The sequence below is a fragment of the Anthonomus grandis genome, chromosome 5 (genome assembly GCF_022605725.1).
Source record: "Anthonomus grandis grandis chromosome 5, icAntGran1.3, whole genome shotgun sequence".
In the NCBI taxonomy this organism is placed as follows: domain Eukaryota; kingdom Metazoa; phylum Arthropoda; class Insecta; order Coleoptera; family Curculionidae; genus Anthonomus; species Anthonomus grandis.
This window is the reverse complement of record NC_065550.1, coordinates 785,522-808,318: the sequence shown is the minus strand read 5'-3', so window position 1 is coordinate 808,318 and position 22,797 is coordinate 785,522. Positions and strand designations below refer to the sequence as shown.

The 22,797-nt window shown below is 32.3% G+C and overlaps 1 protein-coding gene across 1 annotated transcript in view; it reads right to left on the bottom strand.

The window, feature by feature from the left end:
* Positions 1-3,389: 3,389 nt before the first annotated feature.
* The window catches only part of LOC126736031 (calnexin), an 83,321-nt gene continuing 63,913 nt past the window's right edge, over positions 3,390-22,797 (bottom strand). Inside the window, exons 7-9 of the mRNA XM_050440222.1 lie at positions 21,562-21,678; positions 13,584-13,778; positions 3,390-3,738 (exon numbers count right to left, since the gene is read on the bottom strand). Of these exons, the coding sequence (XP_050296179.1) occupies positions 3,688-3,738; positions 13,584-13,778; positions 21,562-21,678 (363 nt within the window). The 3' untranslated portion in view covers positions 3,390-3,687. The remainder of the gene's footprint in view (positions 3,739-13,583; positions 13,779-21,561; positions 21,679-22,797) is intronic.

Genomic DNA, 22,797 nt, shown 5'->3' with positions numbered 1-22,797 from the left:
GGGGAAGAATATAAACCAAAGAGAACGAAAGTCCCAAAAATTTCAAGACGAAAGAAGGAGAGCATGAAAATGAATACTAGAGAACTTACAACCAGTACCAACAATAATGGTAGAACATTTTTTAGAGAAGTTAAAAACATAAAATATAGCTTCAAACCCAGATCATGCGCTCTTCCCACAAAATTGAAGTAATTGAAACATGGAAAAAATACTTTGACAATTTGTTAAACATAGAGATGGAGGGTGAAAGACCATATTATATATAAAAATTAGTGGTCAGCAAAGATAAAAATGTCATAACTTTTTTTCTGGTTACTTTTTAATTATTTGGATAGTAAAATTTAAAAAAAGGTACTCTTCTCTTAGTTCGCTAAAAGCCTCCGGTTTCAAAAAAAAATAGTTTTAAGTTTTAAGTAAATCATGACTTGGTATTGAAAAGGTAACAATGTATAAAATAAAAAATAGTAGTTGGCAGTGCTTGTTGACAATTTGTTTATTGCTTGAATTTTTTCTCATTTTTTCATTCTTTCTTTTTTTTTCTCACATTATTTCTCAAACGTCTTAAACTATTTCAAAGAAAATCCTGGAACAAGCATCAGCCACACATATCCCCCGCTCAATAGTAATAATAAATATTATAAAAAAAAATACTGCCGACATAGGTTATAATAAAAATAAAAAAATGTTTTTTTTTTAGAAAGAATGGTAAGAATCCAAGGTTTACATCCTTATCATTACCAGAGAGTTCAAGGTCGAGGTGGTCCTATAAATTGGCCTATTCGATCTCCAGATCTAACTTCAGTAGATTACTATTTATGGGGTCATTTAAATGAATTGGTATATGCTGTAGAAATTAATATCCGTGAAGAATTAATTCAGAGGATTAATTGGGCGGTTAATGAGATAAGGGAAAATCCATTTTCTATCTTAAAGGCTACTCGCGCAATAAGGCGTAGGGCAAGATCATGTCTCCAACAAAACGGCAACCACTTCGAACATTTGCTATAATTTGTTTATTTGTTTTGTTTGGAATTTTCAGTTTTTTTTTTCTTAGCTAATAAGTTAATTATTTTAATTTTTCTCAATTATTTACAATTTTGAAATAAAATTTTAAATAAAGAAAACAATTTTTGATTAAAACTAAGTATTTATAATGGTCGTATGTCATGTTTATACCTGATGATTTGCCACACACATTTTAATTTTATTAAACATGATCAAAAATACTTTATGAATGTAGGTTGCAAAACATTTGTGTCTGATTATTTCAAAAACGGTCGCTCCTATCGAAATAAGACAAGTGCACCTTTTTAAATTAAAAATATTGACTGTTTCCGATTTTATTACCACAATTATTAGAAAGTAGCTAGAAAAAAAGTTTTGACATTTTTAACCTTGTTGACCACCAATTTTAATCGACCCCCTGTATATAGCATAAAATTTAATAAAATCAGTTAGTAACAATAATAGTAGTATACGATAAAAATTTCGAAAAATAACGACCGTTTCGAAAATATTAACAAAAAACCATCTTGAATAGGAATTATAAAACACCCTGTAACATGGAAACGATTCACTTTTCAAGATTCCTGTATATTAAGTCTTTGTCTTATTTTTAGACAAAGATACGGCTGGTAAAATATTGCGATGTAATTTCGGGACACCCTGTATAGCGGAGTAATATCTGAACCAACGGTAGAAGAATCTTTAAAGTCAATAGCAGACTTAACCATAACAAGACTCCAGGCAGCGACAAAATACTGCCCGAATTTCCAAAGAGAAGATTTGCCACGTTATTTTTATCTGCTCATCTGCCATATATGGAAGGAAGAAAGAATACCATCTAGTTGGAAGGAAATTGTTATAGTGCCTCTATGACATTTCAAGACTTCATCTTTTCAAGGCTATGGCAGAAATATTTACAAAAAATATTTACATGATAAATATTTATTAATAATAGATTATATTCTTTAAATAAAAACAATATCACCGTTTATAAACTCTATGCGTTTTTTGGTTAGCGTACGTCATTAGAGTAAAGGTATTTTTACATTTTTCAAGACAACAAAAAAAAACATAAAATCAGTCCTGTTAGTAAAACCATGGACAAAACTCATATTCTTCGTAGCCTATTAATAGATATTTTACACACACACTTCACATTTTAATTTTTTATTTAGGGTTAGTTCTATGATTTATGTTTATCATGGCGGTTTTCCTTGACATGAGACGTTTTCTCGCAATGAAACTGGATTAAAAAGTTTCTAACAGTTTGAAAAATTCATATTCTTGCCTTGCAACGGTGACGTCATACGGAAACAGGATAAAAAATTTTTGAAACTAAATGAATTTTCGTTTCAAATATGGCATGTGTTAAAGTTGTCATCAAAATTACATTAAAATATTTGTTATGTTTGTTTTTTAGATTTTATGAGAACAATACAAGCATAAAGATAATCGTTTAATGGGCGTTTAACATAAAATAAAAAAAACCTAATTACCTCAATGTCATTAAAAGCTCCTTTTTGGCTGAGATAAGGTATACCTCCACCATATTTTCTACTAAGTAGAACACCGGGTTCAATAAAATTGTAAATAAGAAAAACTCTGAGCTTTCATAATTAATCATCCACGAACATTAGAGATTTCTAAACAAATTCTGCACGTGGATGACCAATGGGTTCCAGAATTTGATATATTCGCCCTATATCCCTATTCGGATATATTCCCAATATTCGCCAACTGTTAAAAACCCGTTAATGGGAACCGAAAAACTTGTCAAATTATCAAAGGTCCGCCTTGATACCTGTCAACGTCTTGAATAGTTTGCGAACGAGACGAGTTGCCAGGTGTTCGTCACACCTTCTTCAATCAGGATGTAGATTAAACCTTGATTCATCGGTAAAAGGAATTTATCCCCACACACTTACCAATTCTGATGTTCTTTGGACTATCTTAATCTTCTTATTTTTTAGCAGTAACAGTATGTATTTCTCTCATATCACAATTCTCTTCAAATCTTTATACCAACATGGTTAATGTTTCATGATTGATTATATGCTAGGGCGTCTGGTTCATCATCTTCAACGTCTTCACGGCCATCTTGGAAACGCTTCTATCACTCGTTGCTCAACTCTTGCTTTACTCATTGCAGACTTCACAGACTTTCTCACAATATATTTAATTTTTTACGCAAAATTTGATACAAATTCTTTGATCCGCGTTTTTTTAGAAACGAAAATCGCCGAGCATATTTTATAAAAACACGTCTAACCTTTGTATCCTATAAATGACATCTAACGTTATCTTCTTTAATGATAAATTGTTAAATATGAATTATTTGAGACTCAATTTAGGCTATTCCATTGTAAATCAAATAACATAAAATGTAAATTTAACACCATTTTTATTAATATCACAAGAATAATCCAAACAACTGAACACAATAAAATAATGAGGTATTTTTCAAAAGTGATTTATACAAAAAAAAATATGCTGGAAAGGTAAAAACTGACTAACACATATTCAATATGCATATTATATTGTTTAGGCGGATTACCCAGCATAGTGGTCGTGAATATTATACTAAAAATATAGGACTACAAACATTATTTAAAGTAAATATAAATAATATTATTAAAGTATGCTGTTAAAAAACGAACGTTTGAAACGCATACCTTTTTTAATCTACTCTTTGCGTACCTTCCGTTTTCGAGTTCCTTCGCCTTCAGCGGGTTCCTAAAATATAAAAGTTACCGATTAGATTCATGATAAAAAAGATATATGTCATATTTCAATCATATCTCTATCTATCACGTCAATACTGTAGATACTGTAATAGAAAAGGGATATTTTTAAAATTCATATGCTTAATTTAAGAATGTTAATTAAGTTATATTCGCATTTTTATTTTTTCTGAATTCGATATACAGGGTCCTGCAACAGTACGTCAGTCCTCCATAAAGCTAAAAAAAGGGTTAACATTTTCTAACCTCTTAAGGTTTTTTTGGGACGTGACAGGGCATGCCTGGAAAATATTTTGAAATATACAGGGTGCAGTGTTTTTTTTTAAATGAAGTGCCATTCTTTTTATTTCATTTTTGGGACCACCTTAGGCTACTTAGTATATGCGCTAAATATGGCTATTTTGTCATGCGCAGTTTGACTGTAAAAATTTTTTTACAAAAAATATATTTAATTTCATCTTGACATCAGAAATGTTAATTTAATGTCAATATTAGGTTAAATTCGGATTGTAGAAGAATGGAGAATTACTTGGACTTAAATGGTTTATTTCTGTCATATACAGGGTGTTCATAGTTATCATTCAAATTTAACGAATTTCAAAGCTTCATTTCAAAACTTCATGAAACATCCTGTGTACTTTTTTTGGATTTAATGAAGAATTTAAAAATGAATTTTTTTAAATATGTAAACATAATATATGTATAATATATGGCCACCCACCACTACGGACAATGTCATCCAATACTCTTCGAACTCCTCACATTCCTACAAATTTGCCTCTTTTAATCGCCTTTTCAACTTCCCCCTTTCTAAAGAAGCTTTTCTTGCTGAGAGTTAAACTTAATCAAACAAATCGCTTTGAATAATGTTTTTCCGCTTGACATTATTAATCACCTTTATTATAAATTTTATAATAAAAATTTAAATTCACCTCGAACAGCAAAAAAACCAAATCACAATGAATAAGCGGCAGCTTCTTTATAAAGCATAGGCGTGCAAAAAATAGAGAGCTATTATTTCTTAAAATATTTTAAAAATCCATTTGGTTATATTTATTAAAATTTTAATGGCCATATGCACCGTGGTATTTAAGCTCCGCTTTAGGCTTAAGCCTTCGATTTTACATGTAAAATCAGTGGCTTAAGCCTAAAGCGGAGCTTAAAGACAATGGTGCGCGTATGGCCATAAATCACTCTATTTTAGGATAGTTATTGCCTGTGTAACTAAATGATACATGTATTTTTTACTTTTGGCAAAATAAACAATTTTGAATTTGAATTTGAATTAAAAATATTTAATAGTAGCTGCTGTGATTGAACATGTAGGTCTTTATTTAAAAATGTTCCGGCCTTTCAGCTTCGTTATCTGACACATCAAAGGGTCTCTACAATGCCATCTTGGTCGTTATTACGAAAATTAACGACAAAAAAACGTATTTAGCAACAAAACAACAACACGGCAGCAACAACAATAACAACAACAGCAACAACAGAACAAAAACAGCTTATAAAAAGAACTGCCAAAAACTACAAAATAAAGCGATAAAGAAACGACAATAAGGAAGCACACTTTTAAGTACCTGCCAAACAGATATTTAAATATAAAATAATAGAAATTAGAAATAAAATATCATCCCCAGCCGCCCGCACATGTAAAACCACGGCCCGTCCAACAATCAAACCCTCGAGCTCGACTTCGCAGTCTTTTTCCTCGTCTGTTACACGATATTGCGCTCTCATCGGCGTATCTCTCTCTGCCAAAAAATTGATCGTTGAACGGTCCGGAGCCTGGTGATTCCGTGGCCAGAGAGCCGAAAGTATACCAGGACGGCTCGCATATATTTTGTTTATTTTTTTTTAGTACCTTGTTGTGGATTCTTGACCGTTCCCCAATTTGAGCGCCATTCGAATTCATTTTAAATAGACTATACAACTTCTCAATTCATCTCAATAATAATAGCCATCTTTATAGATCAATATCCTTTTTTGGTCATATTTCTTTATCAGCCTGCAAAGTTTTTTAAGTTTTCAAATCTCACATTGCGTTCAAAGCAACAAACAATTTAAAAAGACATTTAGTTAGTGTGACAGATAAGGCTGACTTCTTTTCAAAATCAGGGGTATATTATTTAAAATGTAATGACTGTAATGCCATTTACATAGGGCAATTGGAGCGTAAAATTTCCACCAGAATTAATGAACACACGGCGTTGGTGGACAAGTAGAGGGATCCTGACATTATCGAAACTAAATCGGCGTTTGCAAATCATTTATTGGCTCCCTCACATGGTTTTTCTTTAACAAAGGGGCAGATATTTTACACAAATGTCAAAAGGCAAAAAACTGGACCTGTTAGAAACAATGGAAATTACTAACGCTAAGAAAAGGCCCATCCTTGTGTGTATTAATGACATTTTCACCTTTGAAATCTCAGCTCATCTATAACAACCTCTCTGTTTAAATTTAAGTCTTTTTCTTTTAAATCTTTATCGTTAAAATAAAATATTATAAACATTATTGATATAGTTAGAATTATTTTCATGGTTTGTCGTGTGACTTGGTGGCCAAAGGGTTAAACGCCCGCCTGTGAATCCTAAGGTCCCTGAATCGTTCCCCACTTATGACATTTTACGTTTTTACTTTTTTATTTGTTTATTTCAATCTAAAGTGAATTAACCTAACCTAACTTTAGATTTGTTGCTAGTTGAAATGTGATCTGTGTAGGTGTATGTCTAGGTAAAAAGCATATTTTATAAGCGTTCTTTTTATACTATTTTTATTTGCTTTTAAACCTGATGATGTTCCGATAGAAGCGAAACACGTGTAACTTTTTAAGAAATTATATAAAATATTATATTATATTAATATTATATAAATATTATTTTAAGAAATTATATGTTTAATGAGATCCTGAGTTTTTTACTTTATTTTTTTAATAGAAAATTAGATAGTCCGATGGTTGGAACCTTTGGTGTGATGCTCAAATTACGAGACAGTTTTACCACTAACCAAAACTCTTTATTTTTACTCTCGATACGTGTTTCGCTAACGATGTTGGCATCTTCGGGAGAAGATTAATACCTGGCAATAAAATGAGACCAATTGTCTCCATTATAGGATCTTCAACTTACAACATTTCAAAGTTTTTAGTAAAGAGACATTAAAATTACCTTATGAATGTTTTTCAGACAAAAACAGCGAAGAGTTTATTTCAAAAGTCAACGATTTAATTCTAAGTGAAAATGAAATTATTGTTTATTTTGATGTAACTTCTTTGTTCCCAAGCATTCCTATACCAGAAACTTTAGAATATCTGATTGAACTTCTGGAAAGTAATAGTTTCAAAAATATCCAAGAAATTATTAAATTAACAAAACTTTGTATGTCACAAAATATTTTTCAATACAACAACTCATACTATGAACAACTGGAAGGTACAGCCATGGGTAATTGCCTCTCTCTCTTCCTAGCAGAGCTCTTTATGAACCGTTTTGAGTTAAATGGAAAATATACATTCCATTACTTCCAACTTCAAGATATGTTGATGATGTGTTTGCTGTGTTCGACAAAAGCAAATGCAATATTGATTGATCAAAAATTTTGTAGAACAACTTAATAACTGTTTTCCGTCTATTAAATTTACCTTCGAACAAGAAACAAATAACCAACTTCCAGTCTTAGATACACTTGTCATCAAGAATAATAATAAGTTAGAATTTGATATTTATAGAAAAGAAACAAATACTTTTAGATACATAACTAGTGACTCTAACCATTGTTTTAAACATAAAATGGCTAGCATGCATTTCTTGGTACATCGTTTGGTCTCATTTTCTCTAAGTAATAGCAGATTTAATAAAGAAAAAGCAACAATTGCTAGGGTCAATGGCTATGACGATAAGATTACTGATAAGCTGATTAGAAGACATAGGTTTAAGGTTAATCTTAAAAACTCTACCACATTCCAAAAAGATGAAAATAAGCAAACTTTTGTTGCAATACCAAACGATCCTAATTTGACGAGAGGCTTTGATAGAGTTTTCAAAGACTTAGGTCTAAGAATGGTCTATCAAAGTTCGGCCAAGTTACGAAAACTTTTAGGAAACCCAAAAAATAAAATAAAGAGCAATGAAGTCTGGGATCTATGAGATTAATTGCAACGATTGTGATAAAAAGTACATAGGACAAACAAGAAGATCAATTAATGTCAGATTTAAAGAACATGTAGCTCATATGAAATATGGAAGAGTTGAAAAGTCAAGTGTGGCTGAACATGTTTTAAATACTGGTCACTTTGTAGGGATAGACAAATTAAAATTATTTAAATCAATTAATAACAATAGAAAATTAGATGCATACGAAAGTTTAGCAATATTCAAAAATCAAAAAAAACATTCTTAATAGGGATAAAGGTCCAATGCCTCATAGTCAATTATGCAGTGCTTTCATTTCAAAACGATCTACCTTTAATAACTTTCTTAAAAAAAAAAAAAAAAAAAAAAAAAAAAAAAAAAAAACACGTCAAATTAGATATACAGGGGGTTTAATTATGCATTTACTGAAGTTCTGTCAATCACCTCCTCACCTCCAGCTAACCTCACTTTAATATCTCAAATGGGAACCCCCATCGTGTGATACATCATAGTAAGCAGCGTAAAATTCTCTATTCAACGGTACCAAAAAAAAAATGAAATCGGTTAATGTGTAAGTAAATAGTTAGCGAAAATGTCTAGAAATAATGAATATTTTATTTACGCAAAACTTTGGTATTTTAAATGAATACTTTTAGTGTGTATTTTATTTTAAATGAACACTTCCAATAATTGCCCCCACACATTTATACATATTTGATCAGCTATGTTGGTAATCGATCTGCCGCATGAAATGGGGTTTTTTTATATGAACAATGGCGAAAGCTATGTCTATTTACTAATCCAATTTTATGAAGTGTTGCCTCATCTGTAAAGAGGTCATCAGAGGATAGTGTACAGTACAGTAGTATGAGGACAGTAGAGATTAGTAACGGGCCTCATTCTTTCTACCTTTGGGTTACAAACATTCCATGTCTCAACGAATCACGCGTCCCATACATTCGAGAGGCTAAACGGCAATTCTTTTAACATTCACCAACACAAATATCATGTCAACAAGTTCGTCCTTGCTAAAATGCATTTTATTTGCAATTTAAGTCTTTTGGACAAAACTTCCTTTAGAAACAAAGTTAAAACAACTAACTGAATACTTAGTTAATAATAAACATACAAAAAAATGGTCGTCATCAAAAATGACACAAAAATATGTTAAAAATTTGTATTTAAAACCCCGTTGAAATATTTTGCTTGGCAAAAAAAACTACTATTAAAATACCAATTTTGTTTAGAATGCAGATTTCCAGCTTTTTATTTAAAAAATTTAAATCTACAGATAATTATCGTGAATATTTTTAAAACGACTATAGATAGCTAATATGTTTACATAAAAAAAAAATCATTTATAAATTCTTTATTTAATGAATAAAAAATATACAAGGTATTTTATTTAAAATTGGTAAAATTTGAATGATAACTACGAACACCCTGTATATGACAGAAATAAACCATTTAAGTCAAAGTAATTCTAGATTCTTCAACAATCCGAATTTATCCTAATATTGACATTAAATTAACATTTCCGGTGTCAAGATATTGCAGTTAAACTGCGCATGACAAAGTAGCCACATTTAGCGCATATACTAAGTAGCCTAAGGCGGTTCCAAAAATTTTATAAAAAGAATGGCACTCCATTTAAAGAAAATTCCGTTTATATCGCTAAACTTTTTTGAAGCACCCTGAATATTTATTAAATTCAGGGTGAATAAAATATTTTCCAGACATGCTCTATCACGTCCCAAAACAATTTTAAGAGGTTAGAAAATGTTAACCCCCTTTTTTTTTATACCGACGCACTGGTATTTTGTGTTCGATGTTCGTTCTCATTCCAGGGTAGTTTGATTATTTTTAAAGATAAAATTTTGTTTTTGAACGAAAAGTGGTTCTTTCAATAACACCAAGAAAAAAATCCGGCTTCTTTAATTATTTCCTAAGGCAACCGGAGATTTCTGAGAAGCTTATATATATAATTTTATATTCAGTGCATCCCAAAAGTTATGTCTAAATTCATTTAAAATTCAGGGATGTGTTCGAAAATAGAAAGGTCGGACCCGTCGATTTTCATTTCAAGTTGCGTATTATTGTACGTGAAGTTTGTATATACAGTAACCACTCAAAAAAAAATTACGACTATCAACTTAATTTTTTTCAAATAAAAGCGCCTTTTTTATTTCATTGTTGAATTTCGCGTGGAATTCTACGTGTTTCATTCATCATGTCCTATACCTAAAATCAACAGTTATCGAAAAAGACGACTAAACATTATTATTGAAGTTCACCTTACGGGTCACCTTATCTCTGAGAATTTTTATACAGAGCAAAATTTCATTCATTCGTGTTTTTTTATTGTTGGCTGGTGACCGTGTATTTTCATAGAAACTGTATGACAGTTGTACGCCAAACAGATATTGTCAAGTGTGAAGTGTACGAGCAAAGTTGCGGTTTTCACAATGGTAAAGTTAACGGAACGAGAAAAAATAGAAATTCTGTGCATGGTTGGGTTTGGTGATAGGACACGTGCTCAAAGAGAAGCTGCTGAATTATTCAATGAAATCCATCCTGATCGTCCTCCGATATGTCAAAAGGTGGTGAATAGAATAGAGGCCAAATTTAGAGAATTCTGTCATGTTAGAGATCTGCCGAAATCTGGTCGTCCTGCTCGAGATGAAAATGAACAACTTGACGTTTTGCTTTCTTTGGAAGAAAATCCATGCACTCCTCTGTCACAGATTGGGGCAAATTTACACATGGCGATGTCTATAGTTCACCGAATAGTTAAAAAGCACAAATATCACCCCTACAAAGTTATTCCTGTGCAAGAGTTAGTTGATGACGATTTCGATAGGCGAAATGAGTTTTGTGAACGCTTACAAAACATGTGCAATCTAAATAATAATTTACTAACAAATATTATGTTTTCCGATGAAGCCACGTTCTGTTTGAATGGTAGTGTAAACAGACAAAATTGTCGATATTGGGCAACAGAAAATCCGCATTGGATGATGGAGGTAAACACCCAGTATCAATTTGAATTAGTTCCAGCATTACTAGCTTTATTTCCAAATCCATTGGACCCAGACTATCCTGACGAAGAACTAATTTTCCTGCAAGATGGCGCTCCTTCGCACTATGCTGCCACTGTGCGTATATTTTTGGATGAAACCTTTCCCAATCGGTAGATAGGAAGGAGAGGACACATCGAATGGCCTGCTAGATCGCCTGACCTAACACCAATGGACTTTTTTTTGTGGGGATACCTCAAGTCGAAGGTATTTGTTAATAGGCCAAATAATCTAGACGACTTGAAAGAGAGAATTCGCAGAGAAGTGCGTTATAATTCCGAAAATTATTGAAAATGTGCAACGAGACTTTATTGATCGCCTTGGATATTGTCAAGCCGTGAATGGCAACCATTCTGAACATTTAACTTAATTTTTGTTCTTTTTTTATTTGCTACATGAATCGTCTTTTTTTCGATAACTGTTGACTTAGGTAGAGGATATGATGCATGAAACATACGTAGAATTCCACGCGAAATTCAAAGATGAAATTAAAAAAAGGTGCTTTCATTTGAAAAAATGAAGTTGATGGTCGTAATTTATTTTTGACCAACCCTGTATATACAAACTTCACGTACAAAAATGCGCAACTTGAAATAAAAATCGACGGGTCCGAGCGTTTTTTTTTCGAACATACCCCTGAATTTTAAATGAATTTAGACATAACTTTTGGGATGCACTGTATATATATATAATATTAGAATTTTATATATAGTGTGGTGACTTTAACTGGAATAAATTCAGTTAAAACTAATAAAATTTTATCTCGCAAAATTCCTGAGACCCATCGATTTTTGTTTATTTTTTTTTCACATTTCAAGATAGTTTTTGTATTTTTTCAACTACAGGGGGAGTCCAAATTAACCCAAACTTTTTTTTTCAAATGGAATGGTACTTTTTTTAAACTCTCATTGAAAAGAGCCCTTTTTCCTGATTAAATTGCCCTATTTACTTTTGTGATTATCTAAAGGAGAAATACGAAAAAAAAAATAAAAACCATTAAATTATTAAAAGTCTCGAAATATTTTGTGTTGGTAAATTTTTGGCGTTTTTGTTTATTTTATTGGTATCGAGACATTTCCTGACATTGTTGTAGTGTCACTGTTAAAGTGAATTTCAACCAGTTGTTAAATAAGTTGACTTGTATTGAAAAAATGCCTTATTTATCTGAATCCCACAAGATTGAAATCTTAATGATGATTGGTTATGGGGACAGAAGTCGTACTCAGCTAGAGGTTGTCCACTTATTCAGGCAGAAGTATCCAGATTTGCCACCTATTAACCAAAGTACGGTTTGTAAAATCGAAAGCAGATTTCGAGAAGTTGGGCACGTGAGGGATGTTTCAAGACAAAAGTCTTCTAAAATCGATGAAAACACCCAATTAAATGTATTGTTAGCGATGGAAGAAAATCCGGTAACTGCAGCCAGAAGAGTAGCTCGCGAAAACTCTATTCATCATAAATCTGTGCTAAAAATTTTAAAAAGTGCAAACAAACGACCTTATAAAATGCAACCCGTTCAGGAGTTATTGGAAGACGATCCAGATCGCAGAGTTCAATTCTGTGAATTAATGATGAACGCCATTGACGAAAATCGCATGTCTTCGGAGTGGATCCTTTTTTCTGATGAGGCTACATTCACCCTAAATGGCCATGTTAATAAGCAGAACTGTCGCTACTGGTCTGACGAAAACCCACACTGGGTAAGGGAAACTAATACACAATATCCCCAGAAAACTAATGTTTGGGCTGGCATAATTGGCAGGCAAGTTATAGGGCCCATATTCTTCAATGATACTTTAACTGGGGAAAGATATTTAGAATTTCTTGAACATGAACTAGTTCCAGTATTACGTGCCTTATATCCGAGTTAGTTCGATCCAGATTTGTATGATGAAAGAATCTGGATGCAACAAGATGGTGCTCCCCCACATTATGCCCGTAATGTACGCCAGTATTTAGATGACAATTTTCCAAACAGATGGATTGGTAGAAGGGATGCAATCGAGTGGCCGGCACGTTCTCCCGATCTCACCCCACTTGATTTTTTTCTGTGGGGACATTTGAAAAGTCAAATTTATATGAGCAAACCAGGAAACCTAGACGAACTCAAAGAACGTATTAGGCAAGAAATCCGACAAATATCTCCAGAAGTGTTAGAAAATGTCAGAAACGAATTTTATTATCGTCTTGGGCTTTGCCAACGAGTAAATGGTGCTCATTTTAAGCATCTTATACATTAAACGCAACTTTTAATAATTTAATGTTTTTTTTTCGTATTTCTCCTTTAGATAATCACAAAAGTAAGTACGGCAATTTAATCAGGAAAAAGGGCTCTTTTCAATGAGAGTTTAAAAAAAGTGGCTTTCCATTTGAAAAAAAAAAGTTTGGATTAATTTGGACCCCCCCTGTAGGTGAAAAAATACAAAAACTATCTTGAAATGTGACAAAAAATAAACAAAAATCGACGGGTCTCAGGAATTTTGCGAGATAAAATTTTATTAGTTTTAACTGAATTTATTCCAGTTAAAGTCACCACACTGTATAATTATTAAGCTATTCTTGACTTGACGATTTACCAAAATTAACCAAATACGAAAGTTAAAAAATATATAAAAACTGGTACTAACGTTCTCTACTGCTTCATTATCTTCTTCTGAATCGGGGTCAGAATTCTTCTCTACGTCGACTTCCTCATTTTCCGGCGTCTCTTCTTCCACTTCATCATCGTGTAATTCACTAATGGTGGCCTTAGCGAGAGGCTCTTCTTCATCTTTGGTTGGTTCGTCAGTCTTTTTTTTCTCAGCCTCTGGTTTTACATCTCCCTAAGTTTTAAAATAGTGCATGTATAATATACATATAATACATCCACATATTATATACATATAATACTCCCTTATAAAAGCTATTTTAATACAGACCTATGAATACTACTAAATACAGTATATCACAATATCGGTAAAAATGAAATAGCTCTAAAGAATTGAAACAGTTTCAGAAAGTTTGAAACATTTTTTTTCTTCAACTCAAAAAAAGAACATAGAGAATTAAAAAGAAATATTTCGCTGTTAGAGAAGTTGAAATACGGAAGTGGATAACGAATTTACCCAGCAACAACTAAATTTCAGAGAAATGGGATTTTCAGGGGATTAAGGGGGATTGGGTTTTTTTTTTAGGTTAAAGGAACCGTAAATTAACAAAAAACCGGCAAACATCTGTGTGAAAAAGAGCAATTGAGTTTTTGTTCAAGCCAATTTTCTCTGATGAAAGTAAATACAACCTTTTTGAATCCGATGATACCAGTTTTGCATCAGGGGCATCCATGAATTTTCAAAATCTAACTACGGTAAAAAGAAATTTTGTGTGATGTTTTAGTGACCCAGTAAAATTTTTAAGGGTTTAGTTGGATAAATGGTCAAATAAAATCCAAGCTTTTCAATTTTTTTTTCTTTAATTGCCAACGTTTTGGCCTATATTAGCCCTTCTTTGGGGCACTATAAAATTAAAAAAAAAAAACAGAAAAAAAAACATATAGACAAGTTAAAACAGTATGTTATACAGTGGTCAAAAAATTAATTATTAACGATTAAAATACACTAAAAATAGATTAGAAATAAATTAAATAAGTATTTTAAAACTAAAATCTTACACTATTCAATGACTACCTTAATTGTTTAAATGTATCTTTAAAACACAGAGATTAACAAAAAAAAACATTTTGAGAGTTATAGTTAAAATTAAAATATTACAAATTAAATGAGAACATTTAAATATACTAATAACAGAAACATCAAATCTCTTTGTTTAGTTGTGACAAATAGAACATAGTGGTTTCATAGATTGTATTTGGTGTATTTGTTGTTGAGGAATATGTCACTGTTTGTGCGTAAGTAACAATGTACTTAACTATAATGAATAATATTTTAGCTCTGGGCTATAATTTTTAAGGTGTTATCGTTATAAATATTCTAAGATAAGTAATATATTTAAGTAAATAGGTATTTACTAGGGCCTTAACAGTTTCTGGCATCGCCTGAAGGCTGCATTGACATGGCCTTTTTTTATGTTCTATTACTATTTTCCGTACACAGGTTGTTTCACAACTTATCCCAAAAATTTTAACCACATATGCGCTGTTACGAAACAAGTTGATTTCTCAAAAAAAATGTAATAAAAGTCCTACAGATATCGAGATAATAAAATAATACAGTTTAACAGTTCACTTACTTATAAAAGCTGTTCAAAATTGTTTCCATTGACTCTAATGCAAGCTTGGGCACGTTTAATCCAATTTTGGCGCACTAATTCAAATACACCTCCTTCCTGCTGTTCCTGAAGTCTCAAATTATCGGCAACCACTGTGATTCGGTCACGCAATTCTTCAATATTCTGAACTGAAGTAAGGTATACCTCATTTTTCAAGTGTCCCCATAAAAAGAAGTCCAGAAGATTTAGGTCGGGAGACCGTGGAGGCCATGCAATTGGTCCACCTATTCCGATCCAGCGTATCTGATGTACATGATTCAAAAAATCACGAACTTCTAAACGAAAATGCGGAGGTGCCCCATCGTGCATAAACCACATCCGTGCTCGGACATTCAAGAAGGATTCTTTCGGATTCTTCGGAAAAATTCGGATTTTCAAGAAGGACTGGCAAATCATTCCGAAGAAATTCCAAATACTGGTGACCATCCATCCGATCTGGCAATACTAGCCCACACGTTGTAAAGAAAAACGATGTTGGAAGTTTGTCTGAACCACTGCGTAAGGATTCTCAAAGGACCAAACGTGAGTATTATGAAGATTAGTTATACCATTACGAGTAAAAATAGCTTCATCGGTGGCCAAAATATCAGCTGTTAAACGCGCATTTCGGGCATTTTCTTGCAAAAACCACTCACAAAATGTTACTCTTAGGGGATAGTCTGTACGTAGCAACGCCTGGACTCTCTGGACGTGATAAGGGTACAGTTGGGCCTCATGTAATATGCGCCACACTTCTGGAACCTGTTGGGCTAACCTCCTTGTGCTTATTCCTGGATTTTCTTTCACAATATCCAAAATTTCTTTTTCGGCATATAAAACGCGTTGTGGGCGAACCTGACCCCCATCTACTCCACGTCTGGGGCGCAAATCTCCAGTTGCACGTGCACGTAAAAAAATTAAACTAAATGTTTCGTGATGTGGTATGTACCTATTCGGAAATCGGTGTGCATACAAACGAGACGCCGCTAGCGAATTTTGCCTTGCTTCTCCGAACGCTAAAACAATGTCCACTAACTCCTGATTAGTGTACACGTGCCATTTTTATTAATAAATAACTAAAAATTAAACTCGCAAAATAAATTCACAAAAATCGACCGTACTTCATTCAGATGACCCACGATAGAGATTAAACCTTCAAAAATTCCTGGTATTTTGTTTTCGTCAGTTGTTTGGTACATTTGCTACAATAAATTATTAATGCGTATTCTAATATCACGACGATGAACGCAGAATACATATGTTTATTTTTCAATTTATTATTGAAACTCAGGTTTATAACTTAATTTCTGTAGGACTTTTATTACATTTTTTTTTGAGAAATCAACTTGCTTCGTAACAGCGCATATGTGGTTAAGATTTTTCGGATAAGTTGTGAATCACCCTGTTTATTATTGAAAATCTGTCATGAAAAATAATAAATTTTGTTTATTATTATTATTATTAAGCATCCTTTTAAATGTTGTTGAATGGTTATACAAGGGTTATTTGAAGAGTATTTAAATTTAATTTTTGGGATTTATTAGATTAATTAAATTTGCGTAATATGTGCTTAAGTTGTCAGTATCTCATTTTTTGTTTACATTGTTTTGATGTTTTTTTATGTTTATCATTTCTGAGATTAATCTCTTCTTGTACTTGGTTATTTCGAATGTCGATGATCTTTACCTCTTCAAAATTAAATTGGTGTATGCTTGCGTCCGCATGTTCTGCCATAGCTGTTTTATTGTTTGACCCTAATAATATTTCAGGTTTAACATTTCTTTTGTGTTATGTTATCCTAGTTGTTAAATAATGACCTGCTTGACCTATATATGTATATACACCTTGTCAATCAGAGCATGGAATTTTGTAAACAACACCATTTCTTTGGATGTTGACGTTTTTTTGTCTACTATATATATTTGTTTTGCTGTATTTTCACATTTGAACGCAATTTGGAAGAGTTGATTATTAACAGTACCGGCTTATCTTTCAGACAATTTTTTTTTTGTAATTTTTTTTCTCTATGTTTTAAAGATGTATATAAACAATTAAAGTTGTCATTGAATAGTCTAAGATTTTTAGTTTTAAAATACTTATTTAATGTTTTTTAGTGTATTTTGATCGTTGATAATTATTTTTTTTGACCAGTATATAACATATCGTTTTAACTTGTCTACATGTGCCTTAATTACGTTTTTTTTTTTTTAAATTTTGTAGTGCTCTGAAGAAGGCCTAATACAGGCCGAGATTTTATTTGACCATTTATCCAACTAAACCTTTAAAAATAAAAAATTGGTTAAAATATTTTAACATCTAATCCAAAAATCTCATCCATTCTTCTCTAAGAGACCAACATACAAAATTGACGAAAAACAAATAAAAACACAAAGTCACGGTCTCACAACATGTAATTTAACGGGTTCTTTATTTATGTACTGTGAAGTATGTGGATGGCTTCTAAAGGCCTGATGATGCTCTAACTAGAACGAAACACGTGTAGCCCGTTAAATTGCATGTTGTGAGACCGTGACTTTGTGTTTTTATTTGTTTTTCGTCAATTTTAACGTCTAGTTAAACAGCCGCAAGACAGTGACAAGATTTCCCATTCATTGAAAATTCAAGAGGTGCAATAAGGGCATCAACACTATTGTCGGTTGCGCTATACGCGATTATCTGCATGCTAATCCAGTTTCGAAAGCGGAAACTTAAATGGCAGATAGAAAACTTCAAAATAATATTAGTTTGTACTGTAAACTATATTCGAAAAATGCTTCGTTCCAAAGATACAGGGTGTCAAAGTTTTAAATAAATATTTAATTAAAAATTGGTGCGTTTGGATAAGTAGCAACGGTATCTTTTTCAGGTTCACCAAGAGGTGCGTCAATTATGAACCAGCAAATAATAACTATTAAACTAAATATGATTGCAATAATGAAACCGATAATAGAAAAGCTTGCCCAGTATCACCTTCAAATTTTGAGAAATAAGACTGATTATGATCATTATTGATTTAAATAATCTCAATGCCATCACAATATATTTTAGGTGCTACTTGTGTGTTGGGCAGGCATGCGTTTGCGTTACGCTGTAGCAGGTAACTCAAGTTTTCAAATGTGGATAGTAATTTTAAATTTAGTAATTTTACCCCAATAGACAGTACCATGCTCGAAGATTTGGTTACAAATGGTGCATAGCAGGATGAATCTGTTTTGTGTAATTCAATCACACTTTTTCTTTGTGTCACGACCATTTCTTGAATATTATAGCCGATGTTAATAACATTAAATTACCCATGTCAGGGACCAATATTAATAGGATAGAGTTTGCTCTCGAATATCAATGATAAAATAAATCATTTAGTAATTGAATACTTATCGTTAGGCAATAGACCAAGTGCTCAGGGATTTTAAAAAAAACATTTACTTACTTTATTTATACTTTTACATTCATAGAAAACCGAAAAAAATTGACACCCCTGTTGATCTTTTTAGTACGGTGATTACAAATTTTTTAACATTTTTTTTAATGTAACCCTGAATAACCGATAAACTACAAAACTAAATTCGAACAAAACTGTTCACATTTTTACGAAATTATCATATTTTTGTTCAAGTTGTGTCTTTTGATTATCATTTACCAACTTTAACTAACTGTCCTGGAAAAGAAAATTTCTTTACTGTTTGGCAAGTGATTTCAAAAGTTGGCGTATCTAATCTAGATTGCAAAATAGTAATGTACTTACTAGATTGTTGGTTCAATAGGGGCGTATTTTTTTTAGTACATAGTCAAATGTATGCCACTACTCTAAGCTAAGTTAATAATTGTACAGTCAAAACAAATAAATGAAAAAGAGTTAGAGTTCAAAAGAGCGCGTTATTAATCGGGTAAATCTTCCATTGTTAATATGTTCAGCGGCTGCCTGAATTTTTCAGCGCAGTTCAGCTACGTCTTTTATAGGATTGTTGTAGACTTTCTCTTGTATTGCTTCCCAATAAAACAAATCCAAAAGATTTAAATCGGGTGAACGTGGCGGCCACGCCATCGTTCCATCCCCGCCCTATCCACCTGTTCGAGTATTCTCTGTCCAGAAATTCCTTTACCGGACGAACATAGTGGGCAGCCGTCTTGTTGAAACCACATGTTTCGGTAAATATTAAGTGGCACATCTTCTAGTAAGTGTTGTAAATAATTTTCCAAGAAATCTAAGGAAACTTCGGCGTTCAAATTTTCCGGCAACTCGAATGGTCCAATAACTCTACTATTCCTGTCCACATGTTTACTTTCAACTGTATTGTGAACGGTCCCCTTGGTTTAAATATGGATTTTCCACATGCCACTCATGTATGTTGTGGAGATTTATGTATCCATCCTTCTTAAAAGTCGATTCATCGAACCATACAATTATTTCCAAGAATTGCGGATCTTGTTTACAACATTGTTTGATAAAATTCAAGTCTTGCCGGGGAGTCTCGAGGTAATAAACTTTGTACTCGTTGTACGTAACTGTTTTTTTTTCAATATTCGACGTGCCGAACTTTTAGACACGCCTGTCCTTGTTTCTATTCCATATACTGAGGTACTCGAATCACGTGCAATTTCTAGTAAGACTTCGACATCGTATAATAACGCGGTCAGCCTGCACCACCCGTTTGTTTTGGGAATCGGCTCTTTGGAAGTAATCGATACACATTTAGAAATACTCTTTAATCCGGGTAGCGTTCTTCGTTTGGTTACCTTTGACGATACAGTCTAGCGGCAGCATTAGCATTGCATGGACATCAACCATAGATGAGATACATGTTAGCATATTCTCACGCAGTATAACGATCTGACATGATTTAGTTTACTAACTAAACAATCACACGGTTTTCGATAGTCCAGAAAAGAGCCAAAATCCAAATTAAATCCAGTAAACCAAGCCAAATTAATGAAAAATCCATAAAAGACAAAATAAATAGAACACGAAATCAATACGAATATAGAAATATGCGTAGTAAACAGAGGATAGCAAAGTACTGCAGTAGCAAATGTCTTAATTACCTAAGTTGCGTCACTATCTCTGTTACTTACCCTGTAGTAGTATTTCTGAACAGGGAATACCCGTACAGGTAGATAGGGCGGGGTAGAAGAATAGCCTGGCGCCATGTTCACCCAATTTAAATAAATTACTTAAATTTATCTTCTTTACGGAGAACAATAATTAATAAAAAGTGAGAAATTAAAATTAAGAAAGAATGTACCCTAATCCAATGTAAAACGTAATATCAGAAATGGAGGCAGACAACATGAACATTAGCTGCGACTGAAGTTTTATTTAATTTATTTTTACTATACAATTATTAACTTTGCTTCGAGTAGCGGCGTACATTTGACTATGTATTAAAAAAAATACCCCTATTGAACCAATAATCTAGCAAGTATCTTACCATTTTGAAAACTAGATTAGATACGCCAACTTTTGAAATCACTTGCCCCACAGTGAAGTAACTTTCTTTTCCAGAACAGTTAGTGAAAGTTGGAAAAAGATGGTCAAAAGACACAATTTTTAACACAAGTTAAGCAAAAATCTGATTTGTTAAAATGTGAAGAGTCGTATTTGAATTTTTTTTTTTTTAATTTATCGAAGGGTTATTCAGAGTTACATTAAAAAAAATGTTAAGAAATTCAAAAATTTGTAACTACAGTACTAAAAAGGTCAACAGGTGGCGTCCATTTTTTTCGGTTTTCTATGAATGCCTATAATTTTAAAAGTACTCGAGATTTTTTTAATATATTTTTTGAATCCCTGAGCACCTGGTCTACTGCCCTTTTTTGGCTTATCGTTGATTTTTAGGACACCCTGTAGAAGAACGTCATAACTCAAAAATTGCATTTTGTAAATAAGGTATAAAAACAATTCACAATGTAACTTATGATTTACATGAAGGATCGTCACGACTTGTACGTAACAACACTACCGACAGATCGTATCAGTGTCGTTTTACAACTCACCAAATGAACTAATCGGTTATGCGGAAGAATGACACTTCATGAATCGGAAGAATGTCACTCCCAAACTTTTGAAATATATCAAAAATCGCTTTAAATCCTGGAAAAAAAAATTAAAATCCCCTAAATGGCAGGAATAAATTGAAAAATGACTTCGAAAGCATGGAGGCTATAAGAAATCAAGATAAATACTTGAAAGAATTATAAAATGTAATAACAAATGATTTTTTTTTAAAAGAGTGGTAAGCTATTTCAAGTAAAGGAACTGTATGTTAGGGATTTTTTAATCTAAAAGATTCAAATGGAAGGATTGCAAATTTTATTGAAATTAGGCCACAGTTTAACTAAAATTTTACTAACTATAGGACTTACCTTTCGCTGACATACATATATCAAAACTACTACTGGTACAGCTAGCATTAAGATATATACAGCCCAGAGGTAGGGATATTGGTTGGTGAAATTAGCGACTTTTTCCATTACGCTTGCCTAAAAAAAATACTAGCTCTACTATTTCCAAATATTTACTAAATTAAATAAAATCACTTAAACCCCATTATGTAAGATACAGAAAATTAATTAAGGGAAAAAGGCTTTAAAGCATAAAATTCCGATTATATAATATACTGTGCCACATTTTGGTTGTAATTGGCAGACAATCTGTCTTACCATAAAATTTAAAAACTTTTCGGTTTTCAGGATCTTATATGCCACATTTCCATCAACTCTTTTAAGTGTGGTGCCATATCAATCTCTAAACTGAAGATACTAAACACCAATATATGGGGATTGAGTTTAACATGTCTTATACAAATGTTGCAGGTTTACGAGATACAGCGTATTTAAAGTTGGAATTTTAATTTGAAATTTTTTAAATAATTTTGTGATTTTAAGCAGTATTGTCTTGAAAATTGGCGACTTTATTTGTTTTGGCATGAAAATTACGAATTTTGTGATGAATTTAACATTATTTATACAGGGCGTTAGTTACACCCTGTTACTTAGGTAAATTACAACATATCTTTTTTTCTCTAATCAGTTATAAAAGGCAGTTCAATTTTGAAGAAAAAAGGTACTCTTGTTTCTTTCATGTAACTATATCAGTTTTTAAGTTATTTGCATTTTAAACATTCAGCGTAAAGAATCCCAAGCCACCATTATTACATTGACTTTTTTTCAAGTACACTTGTGTCACCACTTATCAGTTTTTTGTGTAAAGAAATTAAATGACAATTTTACTGTCACTAAGTAAGAGAGTATTTTTTGTAGTAAAAATTTTAAAATAAGAAAATGCCACGCCATAATGAATATTCCAACAGTGAAATGCGTGATATGATTTGGGTTTTTGCTCAGTCAAATTATAGTGGACTTGGTGCAGCCAGAAGGTATTTAGAATTACACTCAAATTGAAGACAACCCAATCACAAACTGTTCAGACGTATTTATACCCGCCTCGGCGAAACAGGGTGTTTTCGCCCTAAAACCTTAAATGGTGCTCCAAAAAATATCAACGTCGATGATGAAGAAGAGGTTTTAGCTCGTATTTCGTAAAATCCAGATCTCAGTACTTAAGATATTACCAGATCTTAAGTACGGCAACAGGAATAA